The sequence below is a fragment of the Alligator mississippiensis genome, chromosome 1 (assembly GCF_030867095.1).
Source record: "Alligator mississippiensis isolate rAllMis1 chromosome 1, rAllMis1, whole genome shotgun sequence".
NCBI lineage: Eukaryota > Metazoa > Chordata > Crocodylia > Alligatoridae > Alligator > Alligator mississippiensis.
In genome coordinates, this window is record NC_081824.1 from 302,491,580 (window position 1) to 302,510,505 (window position 18,926).

Sequence of the window (18,926 nt, forward strand, 5' to 3'; positions counted from 1 at the left end):
TCCCATCCTCTCCGGGCAAGCCACAGCTCTGTCCTGTAGCTGTCCCAGTGTCTATACCAGTCCCTCCCTCACTGTGGGGGATGTTGATCTCCACTCCCACCACGCCCCTTCCCTCCCCTTCCACCACAACAGACTTACCAGCTACACTCAGCTGTATCGGAAATTGGATCAGTATCGGCTAATATGCCTCCTTAAAAATAGGCTATTGGCATCGGCCCCCAAAATCTCTATTGGTGCACCCCTAGAAATAGTTTCTCATTAAGGACTTAATTTTACCATTAATATGTTACAAAAAGTGAGTTGTTTGCCTGGAGGTGTTTGGACTGTTCTGTGCACACTTGCCTGGAGGTGTTTGGACTGTTCTGTGCACACTTAAAACATCATACAGCATATCTATGTTTTAATTGTTTTACACAATTTGTATTGCACAGTATCAGTAATGCAACACCAATGCCCGTAAGTTATACCTAGGTTGTCAAATTGTTTTAAACTAGAACTTGGATTTTGATTTGTAACTAACTCTAGTCTGAAAATTAGTGTACAGTTTTCTAAACCAAAAGTAGCTTAATCATTACCCTTTCAGGATAAGATATAGGATGGATACACCAGAATTGATATTCAAACAGCTTTGATTTTTAAAGTTGTGAACCATTTGCATTATCTAAATAGCTGGTCTTTGATTTTCAAAATGGCTCTTACATCATAGTAAAGATGGAAATGTCTTGGGTCCCTTATTGTACATGCCTAGTTTTTTTTATACCTTCTACTCTTACTACTTATGTACAGTCATATGAAATGGTATGATGCTGTCCTAAAGTATATTTGTAAAACATTTCAAGCAGTACAAAACCAATCGCAAAGCGGTTAAATATTAAAAAGTGTATTAGGTTTCCACAGCTTGTAATTACAATTCATTTTCCTGTGTTCAGTTAAAATTGAAATTAGTTTGGTCTCACCTTTAGTGCTCACATTTTCCCAAGAAATATATAGTGCAGCAGTCTTTTCACAGGAAAAAAAAGTGTTTGCATAAGAGTATCATTGTCAGTTGTGAATGAAATGCATTGCTAAAGATTTGCTCAGAGTGTCTGCAATATAAGTGACTCCAGGTAGTGCCATACCATCATCCATGGCCATTAAACTTAATTTTAAGAACTTGTCTTTTCTTTTTAGTTAAACACCTGTTTCTGACTATTCACATAAGTAGTAATGCTCACATTAAATGCATGGTTCATCACAAACTCTTTTCTTTTTCAGTCAACAGAATTTATCAAACAGAACATAGTGGTATCAAGTGGATTTGTTGGAGGTTTTTTGTTAGGCCTTGCATCTTAAGGACCTGAATTTTGTCTTCCTGATGGCATCAACCACAGCAAAGAACAGTTGTAGTGACGCACTGTCTTGAAGCAAAGCAGTGTGGGTCATTAATCACTCCAGAGTCAGGAGAAATGAACTAGCTAGACAAATTGGAAGCTTTTACATTTTAGGCTTTTGCCTCCTGAAGCTTGGCAAAGCTACGACTTGCTGAAAAACTGTGTAGCTGCTCATTATAGCATTTATGGGCAAAACTGATTAATTTTCATCATGACTTTTTTATTGCTGTCCATTCAGAAATTAGTATTTTTAAAATGTAATTCTTGGGATATAGATATATGTTACAGTATTGAAGGAAGGAATGCTCTATTTCTGTCTAAAAGTTTTTTCAGTTAAATGTTGCTTTATCTTTATTTAAAAGAGATATTGTCCTCCATGCTGTAGTGTATAGTGCCGATGACTAAATAATGTGTATGATATTGTAGTTTCAGCCTCAAGGCTGACCATGTTCCTTAGAAATCACTGCAATAATCTGTAAATCTGTAATATCTTTTTACAGAAGTATTGATAACAGATTCATGAGCATATTAAAGATGAAAATCAAACTTTGACTCTGGTATTTGTATACTTCATAAAATAAAAAATTATTTGCATCCTTTACCACGTGAGCATTTGACATACACTAGTCTGTATGAAATACTTATCATGAAGAGCATATGCCACATCCCCAAGTGTGTGTCATATGTAGCTTGTATATACAGCTGAAATGTATATAATTGTTACGAGGACTTTAACATGCATGCTTTTTGTAGTTGTGTATTCACTGGAGAGCAACCTGTTTAATAATTTACCTGTTGAAAATACCAAGTACCTAGGCTTTTGGTTAATATTGCCAGTACTTGTTGAACGTTATAATGGAGGACATTAAACTGACAGCAGGACGGCATGGTGCAGCTTGAGCACTCTAAAGGAGTGGAGCTTAACTTTTTAGAGTGGCTGGCAGGCTGGGTGCTCATCACCCAGCTGCACTGGGAGCCACCGGTTCCCTTTGGTAGGGGAGGAAAGGAGGGGAAAGGGAGGTGGCTGTCAGAGGGAGTTGAGGAAGAGAGCTTACCTCCAGTAAGCAGTGGCTGCCTATATGTCACACAAATCATGACAAAAATATTTTTTGAAATAAAATTAAAATATGTTATAGTAGGTGTTTGACTTTTAGTACACGATTTGGTTTTTTTCTGGTTCTAAGATGGATCCCAAAAGGGGTACTTCCAGGGACAAGCGGAGAGTCTTCCAGTGGCAAAAAGGTCAAGGGGCTACAGTCAGGACTTGTTTTGGAAAGGCAAAATGGGAAATTTGGATGGCTGATTATTAGGAAAATGTTGTGTGAACCCTAACCCTTCACAAGTTGCAGTAGACCCACCATTATTTAAAATATTTAATAATAATCTCATTGATTATTCAGTGAGCCAAATTTGTGTGTGAGCAAAGTTACTTAGTTTATAATGGGCCTGTCTACATGATATGCTAACTGCGCAGTAGCCTAATAATACTGCACAGGAGCGCATCACCGCACAAACCATACTAACACACTACTGCTTAGCATTATTAGGCTACTGCAAAGCAGGATCACTAAAAAGGCATTTGCCAGCACTACTGTTCAGTAACTCCAGTTACTGCACATTTTTTTAGTATTTGGTTATACAAGTACTAAATTAAATATGCAGTAACCACTGTGCATTAATGAATGTGTAGACACACCCACTGAGATACTTCACAGAGAACTAAGAAGCTATCTGAATTGGAAGCACTATGGCAAATGAATACAGTGTAAGGAATGTTGAAGGGAAACTATTCAACTACTCAAACACTACAACGGATTTTATGTTCACATCATCTCAGAAATGGGACCCAGATATCAGTGTAGACAGCTTAATTAAGGCAGCTTCTCAATGTACACTTGTGGTATAAAAATCAAATAAGACGTTATGATGCCTACAGAAGAGGATGGAGAAACATTTTAAAATATGTTGTCATTATATAGAGCAGTGATTCTCAACTTTTTTAGACTCAAGGTACTCCTTGGAAAATGCCAGGTCTTAACTTTAGCTCATTGTTAACTATGGAAAAATAATAAAGCAATTCTTATTTCTTCTGTTGCAAAGAACACAGAAAGATTGCAATGGGCCAGACCTTGGACCAGGCCAGAAATGTTTTGACACTATGTATTCCTGTTTTAAATCCCTGGGTTTATCTTGTGAATCATGTGTAGGTCTTTGCACACCTAACAGTGCTAATTCATAGATTCATAGATGTTAGGGTCGGAAGGGACCTCAATAGATCATCGAGTCTGACCCCCTGCAGAGGCAGGAAAGAGTGCTGGGTCTAGATGACACCAGCTAGATGCTTATCTAACCTCCTCTTGAAGACCCCCAGGGTAGGGGAGAGCACCACCTCCCTTGGGAGCCCGTTCCAGACCTTGGCCACTCGAACTGTGAAGAAGTTCTTCCTAATGTCCAATCTAAATCTGCTCTCTGCTAGCTTGTGGCCATTATTTCTTGTAACCCCCGGGGGCGCCTTGGTGAATAAAACCTCACCAATTCCCTTCTGTGCCCCTGTGATGAACTTAAAGGCAGCCACAAGGTTGCCTCTCAACCTTCTCTTGCGGAGGCTGAAAAGGTCCAGGTTCTCTAGTCTCTCCTCGTAGGGATTGGTCTGCAGGCCCTTAACCATACGAGCGGCCCTTCTCCGGACTCTCTCCAGGTTATCCGCATCCCTCTTGAAGTGCGGCGCCCAGAATTGTACGCAGTACTCCAGCTGCGGTCTGACCAGTGCCCGATAGAGGGGAAGTATCACCTCCTTGGATCTATTCATCATGCATCTGCTGATGGACGATAAAGTGCCATTGGCTTTTCTGATGGCTTCGTCACACTGCCGACTCATGTTCATCTTGGAGTCCACTAGGACTCCAAGATCCCTTTCCACTTCCGTGCCACCCAGCAGGTCATTCCCTAGGCTGTAGGTGTGCTGGACATTTTTCCTCTCTAGGTGCAGCACTTTGCATTTCTCCTTGTTGAACTACATCCTGTTGTTTTCTGCCCACTTGTCCAACCTGTCCAGGTCTGCTTGCAGCTGTTCCCTGCCCTCCGGCATGTCCACTTCTCCCCACAGCTTTGTGTCATCTGCAAACTTGGACAGAGTACATTTCACTCCCTCGTCCAAGTCGTTGATGAAGACATTAAAGAGTATTGGTCCAAGGACCGAGCCCTGCAGGACCCCACTATCCACACCCTTCCAGGTTGAAACCGACCCATCCACCACGACTCTCTGGGTGCGACCCTCTAGCCAATTCGCCACCCACTGGACTGTGTAGTCATCCGAGTCACAGCCTCTTAACTTGTTCACCAGTATGGGGTGGGATACCGTATCGAAGGCCTTCTTGAAGTCTAAGTATATGACATCCACCCCTCCTCCTGTGTCCAGGCGTTTCATAACCTGGTCATAAAAGGAGACTAGATTAGTCAGGCACGATCTGCCTGCTACGAACCCATGCTGGTTTCCCCTCAGCATAATTTGTCCTGCTGGGCTCTTGCAAATGTGAGCCTTGATAATTTTTTCAAAGATTTTGCTAAGGATGGAGGTGAGACTGACTGGCCTATAGTTGCCCGGGTCCTCCTTCCTCCCTTTCTTGAAAATGGGGACCACATTGGCCCTTTTCCAGTCCTCTGGGACTTGGCCCGTGCACCACGAGCATTCAAATATTCCTGCCAGTGGCTCTGCAATGATGTCGGCCAGTGCCTTCAGCACCCTCGGATGGAGCTCATCCAAGCCTGCTGACTTAAAGGCATCCAGTTCTTCCAAGTGACTCTGCACTATCTCAGGGTCTATGCATGGCAGTCTGGCGCCTTGCTGCTGCCTCTACAACCCCAGTGAGAGACTTGTCGTGCCCCTCATTTAGGAACACTGAGGCAAAGAACTCGTTGTGGAGTTCAGCCTTGTCCCCCCTGTCCGTCACCAATTGTTTCTGCTCATTTAGCAGGGGTCCTATTCCTCCCTGGGCCTTCCTTTTATTCCCTATATATCTAAAAAACAATTTCTTGTTGTCCTTTACTTGGGATGCCATCCTCAACTCCATGGTAGCTTTGGCCTGTCTAACTGCCTCCCTACAAGCACGAGCAGAGGAGGTATATTCATCTTTGGTGATCTCTCCCTGTTTCCACTCCACAATATTGAGCAGCACCCCATAAGACCCTTAAAAGGATCTCACAGCACCCTTGTTAAGAGTCATTGATACAGAACTGGGTGCTGAACTAAATGAACTAAGGTTCTGATTCATTATGGTAATTCTTATATCCTTATGGGCATAGTGAGTTTTGGGAGAGTTTAATAAGTTGTCTTTTCAAGCTGTGTATTGATACCTTGATGATCAATATTTTGTTCCCTATTTGGTTAAAACACTCTCAAACAATTATTTTTGTTCATATTCAGCCTAGCGTTATTCTCACTGAAGTCAATGCAAGTTACAGTAATGGGATCATAGAAAAGTAGAACTGAAAGGAGCCTTGGGAAATCAGTTACTCCAAATCCTTATTTAAATCAGGACCATCACTGTCTAAAACCATCCTAGATAACTGTTTCTTTAATCTTCTCTTAAAACCTTCCAAGAATGGAGATTCCACAACCCCTCTATAGGTAATCTGTTTCAATACTTATTTACTTTCATAGTTAGAAGTCTTTTTTAATATCCAACCTAAAATTCCCTTGTTGCAATTTAGGACCATTATTCCTTGCTCTGTCCCTGATGACCACAGAGAATAGTTTATTACCATTATCTTTATATAATGATCTTTTGTGTATTTGAAAACTTATCCAGTGCCCCCTCGCTCTTCCTTTCTCCAGACTAAATAATCCCAGTTCTTCTAGCCTTCCCTCATAAATCATATTTCCCTGAACTCTTGTAATTTCTGTTGCTTTTTGCTAGGCTCTTTCTAATTTGACTATGTCTTTCCTGAAGTGCAGTGCCTCAAACTGGACATAGGACTCCAGGTGAGGCATCACCAGTGGTAGAAAAAGAGTGGAAGAATCACCTCCTTTAACTTGTAAGGGATTCTTCTATTGATACGGCCCAGTATGCTATTGGCTTTGTTTGCAACAACAGCACACTATTGGCTTATATTCAGATAATTGAAAATGCATCATAGAAAATGAAGTTTGGAAGGGACCCCGAGAGGTCATCTAGTCCAACCCCCTGCTCAAAGCAGGACCATCCCCAAATAGATCATCCCAGGCCAAGCTTTGTCTAGCTGCATCTTAAAAACCTCCAAGGATGGAGAATCCACAAGCTCTCTGGGTAACCTGTTCCAGTGTTTTACTACCCTCCTAGTGAGAAAATTCTTCCTAATATCTAACCTAAACTTCCCTTGCTGCAACTTGAGACCATTGCTCCTTATTCTGTCATCTGCCACCACTGAGAACAGTTTAGCTTCATCCTCTTTTGCACTTCAGGTGCAAAAGAGGTATTCCATCTTCCAGGTTGTTGATGAAGACATTGAACAAAGCTGGCCCCAAAACTGACCCCTGGGACACTCCAGTTGATACCGGCTACCAACTAGACATCGAGCCATTGATTACTACTCTCTGAACCCAATGCTCCAGCTAGTTTTCTCTCCACCTTACAGTCCATTCATCCAGTCCATGCTTCCTTAGCTTGTCCATGAGAATGGGAAAGCATATCAAAAGCCATGCTAAAATCAAGGTACACCACATCTATCAGTCTCCCTGCATCCACAGAGCCAATCACCTCATCATATAAGGCAATCAGGGTGGTCAAGCATGACTTGCCCTTGGCAAATACATGCTGACTGTTCCTAATTGTTCCTTTTCCTCCTCCAAGTGCTTAGAAATGGATTCCTTAAGGATCTTCTCCATGATTTTTCCAGAGACTGAGGTGAGACTGACTGGTCTGTAATTCCCTGGATCCTTCTTTCTCCCTTTCTTAAATATGAGCACTGTTTGCCCTTTTCCAATCATCCAGGACCACTCCTGATCATGGTCCACTATGGCCCACAGGTCCTTTTCTGCACTACTGCATCCTGGCCAGTCATTTATTTCCTAGTCTGTATTTGTGTATTTGACAGTTCAATCCTAAACGCAGTTGTCCTTACTGAACTTAATCTGATTAAGTTTGGACCATTTTTCCAGTATCAAAGTAATTCTTAATCCTAATCCTCTGCTCTACCATCTGCAATGCCACCTATCTCGGTTTCATTCAAAAGCTTACTCAATGTGTACTCCATTTCATCTTCCAAATCATTAGTGAAGATATTGAACAGTAGCAAATGAAGGAAAGACTTCTGGAGAATCACACTTGATACTTCTCCCTAACTAGATAATGAGTCAACTACTTTGAATATAAGGATTCAACCAGTTACATATTCAGTGTACAGTAGTTTCATCTAGACTGTATTTTCCTTAGGTTGATAATGAAAATGTCATGGAGGACAGCGTCAGAATGCTTAAGTCAAAGTATATCACATCACTGATCTTCCCCCATCCACAGAGCCTGTCACCTTGCCATAAAAGGAAGTCATGTTGATCAGACATGATTTGCTCTTGATGAATCTATGTTGGTTGTCCCTGATCACCCTGTTCTATTCTAGGTGCTGGGATGAAGATTCCTTGATGACCTGCTTCATGATTTTTCCTGACATCAAGTTCGGACTGACAAATCTGTAATTCCCCAGCTCCTCCTCCTTCCCTTCCTTAAGTATGGACACTATATTTGGCTTCATCCAGTTTTCTAGGACCTCACCCACTCTCTACAAGTTCTCAAAGATAATAGTCACTCAGTGGCTCTGAAATGACCTCATTTAATTCCTTGGGTGTTCTAGGACAGGACAGCAACCTATAGGACCAGCAGGCCAAAATAATGTTTCTCACTCTATGGTAGGCTGGCACTTATGACTTTGCTGCCACCACCATTGCTGATTCTCCTGGCTGCCACTGTCTGTGTGAATTGCTCCAGAAGCCCCCTGCTACTGAATCACTGCTGATATCTCAGCTTCCCAGGCCAGCCCACAGGCCGCCAGTCCCTGCTCTAGAATGCAACCCATCCAGGCTTGCAGAGTCAAAAACATCCAGCTTCCTTAAGTAATCTCTAACTGATTCCTCAACTGCTATAGGCTACTTATCTGCTTTCCTATTCTAGCTGACAACTCTGCTTTTGATTTGGTAGTTAACCCTGTTAGTGAAGACTGAAGTAAAAAAGACACTAAATACTTCAGCATACTCTGTATCATCCATGATTAGATTGCCTTCTGCATTTAGTATGAGACCTACAGTTTCTTTGGTCTTTCTTTTATTTCTAACACACTAGTAGTATCCTTTTTTGTTGCCTTTACTGGCTCTAGCTAACTGCATTTCAATTCATAACATGGCCTTCCTGGTTTTCTCCCGGCAAGTTCATGCATGGTCCTCCATAGAAATATGGCTAAGTTTCCATGTTTTGTAAGATCCCCTTTTGAGTTTCAACTCACTGAAGAGTTTGCAGTTTGGCCAGACCAGTCTCCTGCTGCTCTTGCTATCCTTTTTTTACATCAGGTTTTGTACTGAATTTTGAAAGACCAGAATTTGTTCCTGTGGAGGCTATTTTCTTGCAAAATGCAAACTGAAAACAGCAAAATTGAACTTAAAGCTATAACAGGTATTCAGTGCTTCAGTCATTGCCAAGTGCTTTTGTTATTAGAAAATGGAGGAAAAATGGAAACAGCAAATGTTGCCCTTTATATATCATAACATGTGTAATTTGAGTTTTGAGAAGAAAGTATTATAAAATGTATCCAAGGGACCTTTACGCACTTTTAGACATGCAGGAGAAAGCCAATCACAGAGCATATTGCACAGGAGTTTATTACTCCCAAGTGTCACGTTTACATGTGAGCTGGGGCTGCAGCAAGTTGACCTGGAGCAGAGCATCCTTGGCTAGCAGGAGGTCCAGCGGGGTCAGCCTGCCAGCCCAGGGCTGCTCCAACCTGACTCTGTGTGCTGCAGAAGGGCTGGATGGGGCCCAAGAGTGCTTCACTATGGGGTTAGCCAGTAGGCAGCCCCCACGCTGAAGCACCTTTATATCCCATCCATCCAGGTCAACATCTACAAGTGCATTACTGTGCATGAAAAAACTCCGCAACAGGATAGTATTTGTACTTACAAATACTAACCTGCTGCAGAGTTTATTAGTTTTCTGCGGCCTAATAGGGCCACATGTGTAGACGCTGAGATGTTTACTGCAGAGCTAATTAGGCAACTCCTCAGGAAACATCTTGTATAGATGTGCCCACCCTTACCATTACTGATTCATAGGAACAAAAGAAGACAGAACCAGTATACCTAGGATGATTTTTAATGAAACATTTGACTTTTTCAAAGTATAAATATTTTTTGAAGGGAAGATTATCCAATTTTCTCATATAGTTAAGGGATAACAAATTTTCAACACAATCAAATATATGCATGTGTTCCAATTTTGAGATTATACATCCTCTGAAGTGACTCACTCTAAAAGTCATGATGGTTAGATATTGCTCAGATAATGAATATGTAAGAAACCACAATTAACTTAAACAAACTTTTAAACCCAAGAAAATCCTATAGCTCATAAAGCTTATGCAGATTAAATGTTTTCAGACATTGTTTCCTTTATCTCTTTGAAAGAAAATTAAGAATAGCCAATTCCACCTTGTGTTCCCAAAGCTTGTGTGATTGGCAAGGATAAGGAAGTTTCCCAATATTTAATGGTTTTTAAATGAAGGCTGTTACTGTTCCTATAACATCAACTATATATATTAATTGGTTTGCAGAGTTCCAGGTTCCAAACCCCAAGATTGTGTTTGTCTAAGGCCTAATCCTGCAGACACATAAGCATGTAGTTAATTTTGAACGTAGCACTATCAGTGAGATTGCTAATGTAAGTAAAAGCAGGCATGCCTTTTAAGTGCCTAAAAGGGTAACAGCTATAAATGAAAGTAAAAGTAACAGTAAACATTTTAAGTTATAAGTGGTAACTATACCACTTTTCTTCTTCAACAGTTTAGTTCATTGGCTTTCAGACTATAGTTTGTGGCCCACAAGTAGTCTATAGAGGATCACAAAGCAAGAGAAATGGCTCCATGGACTGACTGAAGTAAAAGAATTAAGAGGTAAGGCAAGGCACTAAAAGTTACTCATCAAAACCCATCATTGCAGCGTCTAAGTCCTTTTGAATCTAGTCCAACATGTTTGTACTTCTCAGTGTTCATAATAAAGGATTTTGTGATTAGTTTCCTCATTCATATATGTGACTCTCTTACAGAGCAGGAGACATAGGTACTGATGGCATATGATGCTATGATTAATTCTAGGTTGTCCTTTTAAAAGCTGTGTATTTAATTAGCGTTGGTTAGAGCCCTGCCAAATACTTTTGTGATTTTGGTCTACTTTTTCACTAGAACATTTAAATCCTTTGCTAAAAGGCATCTAGGAATGTTTGCTGTGATTGACTGAGACTTGCTATGCCAGTAGTTTACCAAATACCATGTATGATATGAAAGACCCAAAGCCAAGTAATACATAGGCTGTGGCTTTTTTTTTTTTTTTTTTTTTTTTACATGCATGACAACTAATTTTTAAAACAATGGGATATGAACCATGGACATTTCTGTGAAGAAAATCAGTTTATGGAAAGTAAATAGATTAAAAAGGGTAGAATATGATTAAAAATAGTATTGAAATAGCAAATAAAAAAGGAAAAGAAAAATGGATTTTAAAAAATTAAAGATGTAGGGGCCACCAAAAGTCGGGAATAGAAAGTTAGTGACAGATGAGGTTGATAAGACAGAAGGCCTAAAGGAATTCTTCGCCCCAGTAATCACAGAAGCAGCAGAAGGTAATATCCCAGGAACTGGGATACATTTTCCTGGGGGAAGGAAGTGAAATGTCAAAAGGTTTTACTATTGCACTGGAGTGGATAATAAGGCAATTAGAACTATTACAAGTTGACAAAGTACCAGGGCAAAAATGGTAAAACATCCTAGAATTCTAAAGAAAATAGAAGAAATTGGAAAGCTTTTGCAGAACATTTTTGATAGCTTACTAAAAATGGATGGAAAATTTGTGGATGGTCATTTCAGTTTGTACTTATAAATGAGCAAGGGGAATCTGAATCCAAGAGTTTATAGATTTGTAAACTGGACTTCAGTTTTACAGAAGAAACTGTAAATGCTTCTGGAACATGATTTTATACTTCATTAAGTGACATCATGAATGCATGATATATTATTCAAACACACTGGTGTTGCTAAAAATCTGTACAATGCAAATGGCATATAATCTATTCTTGGACAAAGGATTTATAAACAAAATGCCTATTAATTGAAGTTACCAAATGCAAATCCCTTCCTGTCAATGTAACAACAGATCTCCATGACATTTAAGTTTCCTTTTCAAAAAATGTCTAAAGTTTTGTTGATTTCAACTGGTTCTCTACATGTATACATTTTTTAGCAGAAGTTGCTCATTTATAGTCATCTATAAAATTATAGTGAATGAACTCTGGTACAAATTAAGTCTCTTAGTTATAGGTTATCATTAGCATTTTTATAAGAATTTTTGGACAGAAGCACACAATTTTTCAGATGATACAGGTCAGTAGTCTTTATGTACACACAGTTTTGCTAGTGCTATGAGTATTTTGAATAGGCACATGATTCTTGTACAATAGTTGACTTGATACAAATCCTAATGTCGACATAGTTATTCCAGTATAAATGTGCCTTATACCACTATGGTTCCACCCTTGCACTCCATGCAGGGGTGGGAATAAACATACCAGTAGAAGCATACAGAGACCCATGGAACTGTGTTTGTATTAGTTCCTAACACCAGAGGTTGGCAACTTTTAGCAGCAGAGGGCCACTTTAGCAGAACTTATCTCTGAGAAAGGGCCTCCTGCAACACAGCCTGTGACATCACTGCAGTAACTGCTCCCTTCATGCACTGCCACCATCATCACCTCTCCCCACAGGTCAATCGCCATGTGAGTGAAGGCCCCTGCTGCCAAGGGCCCCTGCAGAAACCTCCAGCTCTGAGGGTTGGATAAAATGATGCAACAAGCTTGATCTGGCCTGCAGGCTATAGGGTGGCATCTCCTGCCTTACACCATTTTCACTATAATGGTATATCAAAGCAAAAAACGTTTGTGGCAAACAAGGGCAACTTAAAAGTGTCCAAGTACAGGGGCCACAAGTACCTTTCCTTTCTTTGTGTGTGACCTAGGAGGGCAAATATGGTTTTCTCTTACAACACTTGTCTAGCATATTCACTCCATAACATGCCATTTTCATTTCTTTCTGTCTCTTCTCAACTTGTTATCTCTTTACTCCAAACCCAGGTGTTCTCAATGGCTTCAGCTACTTGAATAAAACTGAGTAAACTGCTTCTTTGACTCAACACTGCATAGCCTCATTTTTCCAGATGGTCCTCTACAATTACTCATTTGTTTTTAGGTTCTCACCTAAAAGAGAGCACATTCATGGCGTGCTTTTTTTTTTTTTTTAAAGGTACAGAGTGAAGCAAATGCTCACAGAAATAAGGGAGTAAGAGCTGCTCTGGGTCACTACAGCCTGGATGGGCACAGCCCAAGAGCCCCCACCCATTTCTACCAGTGAATTCTAGTTCTGATATGTGACTAGAATGATCACATTGATCTAATTTGTTCTTTTATTGTGCACAGAATACCCAGAATATTAAAAACATGAGAGGCGGTGTGATCTGAAGGTGTGGATAACTCACCACTACATATTTGGATGGAATTGCAAGTCTCTCTTATTGGAAAATTGGAATTTTCACCCATTTAGAAATGAACAGTGATGTCATTTTCTGCACTCAGCTATGCAATTTACTAATTTCCCTGCTTGTATTGCCAGCAAAGGAAGGGAAGGGATACCTAGCTTCAGAGATACAGAATTACTCCTTAGTCAGCTGTTCCACATGGAGTGAGAGTGACAAAATGTACATTGAAACCATTTGTTGTGGCATTTTCCTGATCATATTTCTGGCTTTTGGCTTGCCTTCTTGTAGTGTATACCAATGCCTTCTTTGTTACAACAAAAGAGATATTTCTGTCTAGTCTGTCATAGGTTAGATATTTCTGGTGTGTCACCACTTGATAGCTAGCTATGTTTTATATTAATAGTAATAATAAAGATACTTAACCTTGATGTAGCACTTTTCATCTGTAGATCTGAGAAAAGTGCTTTCCACTGGACAAACATATCTCTTGATGAATAGGAATGTATTAAAAGATTGGGTAGGAAGAAAGTCATGAGCCATGGCCAGCATTCTTTTCACCTTCAATTGAGTGAGTAACTTGGCAAACAGGACTTCTAGGCATTGAAAAGATTGTTAGAAAAAAAGTGGAATAAAGAGGGGCTTGAGGAGACTACACGGTCTTGGTGGGAGTTGGGCAAACAGAGCTGAAGAATCAGTCCTTGCTACAGATTGCAAGAGTGAGTGCAAGAAGATGGCAAGCACATGTAAAGCATGCGCCCATAGAATATGGCTGTCATGGCAGGGTCCTCTAGGAGGGCTGTGATCTCCTCGAAGGCCCTCACTCTGTGTCAAGGCCGGCCCAAGGCACCCTCTTATTCTCGCCCACCACGCCTTGCTGGAAAATATGATTGGGAGGCTGCCTATGACTCCCTGGGCACAGCTACTCGGGACCTCTGTCCCCGCAGTTCTTCCGGACTCCTGTGGTCTCCCGGTATGACGGGTGCTCCCCAGGCACTCTAGCCTTATGGGCCATGCGTGGCTCCTACCAACCCCTAATACCACACCCCAAGCCTCGCAGATGGGATAGATGTTGTCCGGTCACAATACACGCCCGCTTCCTCGGGTCCTCCTGTAATCTAGCCCACTCTTGGGCCTTCCCCGTATGTCTCTCTACTAGTGCCCCTTCCTGGGCTCTCCCTAATACAGTGTCCCTCACCGGGACTCTTGAGCCCCACTCTGGACCTTCTCTAAAAGTGTGGTCCCACTCAGGGACCCTCTAGCGGGTCTCCGGTCCTCTAGGCCAACCGCACGGCTACCCTCTCTGATCCAGGCTCACTGCACTGCTATCCCCTCTTCTCAGGGACAACCGCAGCACCTTGCCTCTGTCTGAGGGCTGTTGCCGCACTAGCCTACGGCCATGCTCGCTACACCCGTCTTGGGCTTCTCAATATGGAGCTCCCCCTCTTCGGGGCTTGCCGTGCCCACCTTGGGCTTCTCAATAGTTCCCCCCTTTCTCAGGGACTCGTTGGGCCCACACTGGGCTCCTCTAAAGTGCGCTCCCCCTTCCTGGGGCTTGCCACGTCTATGCTAGGGCTTCCTAGCAGCGCCCCCTTCTGGGGCTCGTCATGCCCACATTGGGGCCTCACAAAGCTGCCCCTCTCCGGGGCTGGGATCTACGTACCCCGCACACAACCCAGGGTCTCTGTTCCCCGCCTGCAACCCACTGGTTGCGCTCCTCGCCTCCAGTTACGCTTTCACTGGCACGCAAGCTGCGCCTTCACTGGCGCTGGGGTCCCCATACCACTGGGGTTCCCCCTTAGAGTACTGTGCCCTCACTCAGGCGCTGGGGCCCCCACACTCCCGTGGGGCCCTCTATGAGGACACTGCATCCTCTTGGTGCTAGGGCACCCCACACTCTCTGGGGTCCCTATGAGGCCTCCTCCAACCTCACCCAAACCTCCGGTGTAATACTCAACACCAAAGCAAAACAAGCCCCTAGGCTATATCTTAACACAAGCCGCCTGGCTATAACTTAGCATCATGGCTCAAGCCTCCAGAGCTATCATGAGCTATACTTGAGATCAGGCTTCTACCCATAGCTTGACTGAGGGCACTCCTGGCTCTCTGGCTGCTGGCAGAGAACTGCCAGCCTGGCCTCAGCCCTGGGCTTTATAAGGGCCAGGCCCTGCCCCCTACAGGCGGCTGGCTCCCCTTAGCTGCTCCGACAACCCGCAGCTGCGCTCATTACCCTGGCAACCTTCAGCTGGGCTCATTATGTTGTGACAGGGCGCTCTCTCTCTCTCCCTGGCAGTTTCTCCTCTCTAGGAGCAGGAGCACTGAGGTGCCCTGCGACAATGGCATTATGTTTGTACAGTATGTAGCCCAATGACTTCCTGGTTCATGACTTGGGGTCTGAGGTACTAGCGTAATGATCACAATAATAGGACTAGTAGTAAGGAATCAACTTGAGGAGAACTGGGAGTTTAAGCACAGTCTGATATCATGGCTACATTCCTTTTCACTGAAGTCTCATTTACAGTGGACAGGGTTGCAAGGGTGCATTTATGAGAAGTAATCCTAAATATAGTTTTCAGCAAAAATAACTGGCCAGGTGCTGGGGGATTGGAAACTGGCTAATGTGGTTCCAATTTTCAAGAAAGGGAGGAGGGAGGACCCAGGTAACTACAGGCCTATAAGCCTCACCTGGGTGCTCGGGAAGATCTTGGAAAGAATCATGAAGGAGCACATCTGTGGGGGGCCTGCAGGGGAGATCATGCTCAGGGGCAATCAGCATGGGTTCATCAAAGGCAGGTCCTGCCTGACCAACCTGGTTGCCTTTTATGACCAGGTAACTAAATACTTGGATGATGGTTTCGCCATGGACGTAGTCTTTCTAGACTTTAAGAAGGCCTTTGACACTGTCTCTCACCCCACCCTCATCAATAAATTAAGCAACTGCGGCACTGATGCCTACACAGCTGGATGGGTAAAAAATTGGCTGATAGGGCGCACCCAGAGAGTAGTGGTGGACAGGGTGTACTCACCCTGGCGAGATGTGAGTAGTGGGGTACCCCAGGCCTCGGTCCTCGGGCCCGCACTGTTTAACATCTTCATCAGTGACTTGGATGAGGGAGTGGAAAGCACGCTGTCCAAGTTCGCTGATGACACTAAGATGTGGGGCGAGGTGGACACACTTGAAGGGAGAGAGAGGCTGCAAATAGATTTAGACAGCCTACAAAATTGGGCAGATGAGAATAGGATGGGGTTCAACGTAGATAAATGCAGGGTGCTGCACCTTGGGAGAAGGAATCCACAGCATACATACAGGCTGGGGAGCTCCCCTTTTGAAAGTACAGAGACAGAAAGGGATCTTGGAGTCATTATTGACTCGAAGATGAACATGAGCTGCCAATGCCAGACTGCAGCCAGCAAGGCCAGCCATACCTTGTCATGCATCCAAAAGTGCAACTCAAGCTGGTCCAGAGAGGTGATACTCCCCCTCTATGCGACTTTGGTCAGGCCGCAGTTGGAGTACTGCGTCCAGTTCTGGGCGCTGCACTTCAAGAGGGATGTGGTCAGCCTGGAGAGGGTTCAGAGGAGGGCCACCTGCTTGATGATAGGGCAGCAGGACAGGCTCTCTCTATGAGGAGAGACTCAGGAACCTGAACCTGTTCAGCCTCAGCAAGAGGAGGCTGAGGGGGGACCTGGTGGTTGCCCACAAACTCATCAGGGGAGATCATCAGCAAATAGGTAGAGCCCTTTTCTCCCCAGCACCACCTGGGGTGACAAGGAGCAATGGTAATAAGCTGATGGAGAATAGGTTTAGGTTAGAGATCAGAAACTAACTTTTAGTGCCAGCAATTTTTTACGGTTAGGGTGGCCAAAATCTGGAACCAACTTCCCAGGGAAGTGGTCCTTGCCCCTACCTTGGGCAAATTCAAGAGGAGCTTGGACGATCACCTGTCTAGGGTCTTGTGAACCCAGCATTCATTCCTGCCTGTGGCAGGGGGTCAAGTTAGATGATTTGTTCAGGTCCCTCCTGACCCTAGCTACTATGAAACTATGAAACTGGAGTAACACAACTGAGCAATGCTGATGCTATCCAGGTAAGGTCCAGAAAATGTATGGAAGGTAGTGATGGTACAGTGAACTGTATGTATCTAAGCAAATGCCCAAAAATGACCTATCCACTTAATCTGCCTTTTTTCCTGGTACTATAGCCAGTGATCACTCTTTTCATAGTCAGAATTTTGGGGGGCAGATGTACCACAAATTAGCTCTGCACCCTTACTAAGTACTATTCTGATCCTTTTCCCCTACCTGATCTGCTGCTCAGCTTTCTGCTTCCTGCCCTGTGCTCCCTGACTAAGCTGCTGTTCTCCTTTCTGATTCCTTTCCTGTGTTCCCTGCCTGATCTGATGTTCTGCTTTCTCTTCACTGCCTGGTGATCTCCCACTGTACTGCCTGGACCCTCCCCAGTCTGATGTGTGCTACACACAGAGGCTGCCTGTGACACTTGTGGCACCTGTGCCACAGCCTTGCCACCCCTCCATTAGACTGTACCCAAACATTTGATAGTGTCCTGACATTACCTATTACCTTCTGTGTACTTGTCGATCAAACCTGTGCAGCTGGATGGATCACTAACAGGAACTGTGTGAAGTGGCTCTCAACCTCATCTGCTGCTAGAGGCTTGTCCTTGTTTGGTATCAATCGCATACAATAAACTGTTATATTGCCTGACACATTGCCTGAGGGACAGTGTTCCCTTGCTGCTTAATGAATAATACAATGATATATTAGTTTTCAAGTAACAGAAGTAATGAAGAGTAGTCTCAATTCCTATTGGGCGTGTCTACACATGCATTTGATCCAGGGTCAGTTTACTCATGAGTAAACTACTTGTGAGTAAACGCTCCTGGGCAGACATCTACACAAATCTGCTCCTGCTTCCTCGGGGCCCTGCAATGGGCCCCTGCCAGCACCAGGGGGAGCTTTAGGCTGTCCCCTTGGTGTAGCTGGGGGCTGGCAGAGAGCACTGAGCCAGGAGAGCTGGGGCATTACACCCTGCTCACAGGGGCTGCCTGCTGCTGGGGCAGGTACAATGCCCCCCTGCCCTGGTAACAGGGAGCTCCTGGACCTGGCTCCCAGATCAGGGGCAGGGGACTTGGTAAGAGATACAGGGGAGGGGCAGATCCCAGCCTTCTGCCCTGATCTGCCAGTGGGGCAGCTAGCAGTTAGCTCACTGCTAGCTGCCCCACCAGTGGATTGGGGGAAGGGGGCCTGGGACCTACCCACCCCTGCAGTTCTTTCCAAGCCCTATGCCTTGATCATCTGAGGACCAAGCACTGGCCCCGCGACCATGGAGATGGTGTTAGGAGATAAGGATCTCTTAGCGCTAGACCTGTGGTTGCAGAGCTGGTGCTCGGAGATTATGATCTCCCAATCTGAGTCCCATGGCTGTGGAGCTCAGGCTGGGAGGTAAGGGTCTCCCAGCACTGACCCTGCGGTCACAGAGCTGGCACCAGGAGCTCCCTGCTGCCAGGGTCTGGGGAGCCTGTTCCCTGCCCAGTTCTGTGAGCATAGAATTGGGAAGGGAACAGGCTGGGGGGCTTGTTCCCCACTCAGCTCTATGAGCACAGAGTTGGGTACGGAACAAGCTGAGGAGCTCCTCAGTCCCCAGGAACAGGCTCCCCAGTTGCCACCAGGCTCCCCAGTGCCAGCTCTGCACCGCAAGGCCGGTGCTGGGAGACACTTACCTCTCAGCACAAGCTCCATGGTCATGGAGCCGACTCTGAGAGATACTTATGATTGTTGTG

General features: G+C 44.1%; 1 protein-coding gene across 7 annotated transcripts in view; it reads left to right on the forward strand.

Annotated features, from left to right (window-relative positions):
- The window catches only part of FUNDC1 (FUN14 domain containing 1), a 64,491-nt gene that overhangs the window by 15,491 nt on the left and 30,074 nt on the right, over positions 1–18,926 (forward strand). Inside the window, exon 5 of one of the 7 annotated variants that reach the window (XM_006267116.4) lies at positions 1,255–1,922. The exons of the other annotated variants lie outside the window; for them this stretch is intronic. Coding sequence (XP_006267178.1) covers positions 1,255–1,332 — 78 coding nt within the window. The 3' untranslated portion in view covers positions 1,333–1,922. Of the gene's footprint in view, positions 1–1,254; positions 1,923–18,926 lie in introns of those variants that run through there. 7 annotated transcript variants of the gene reach the window in all.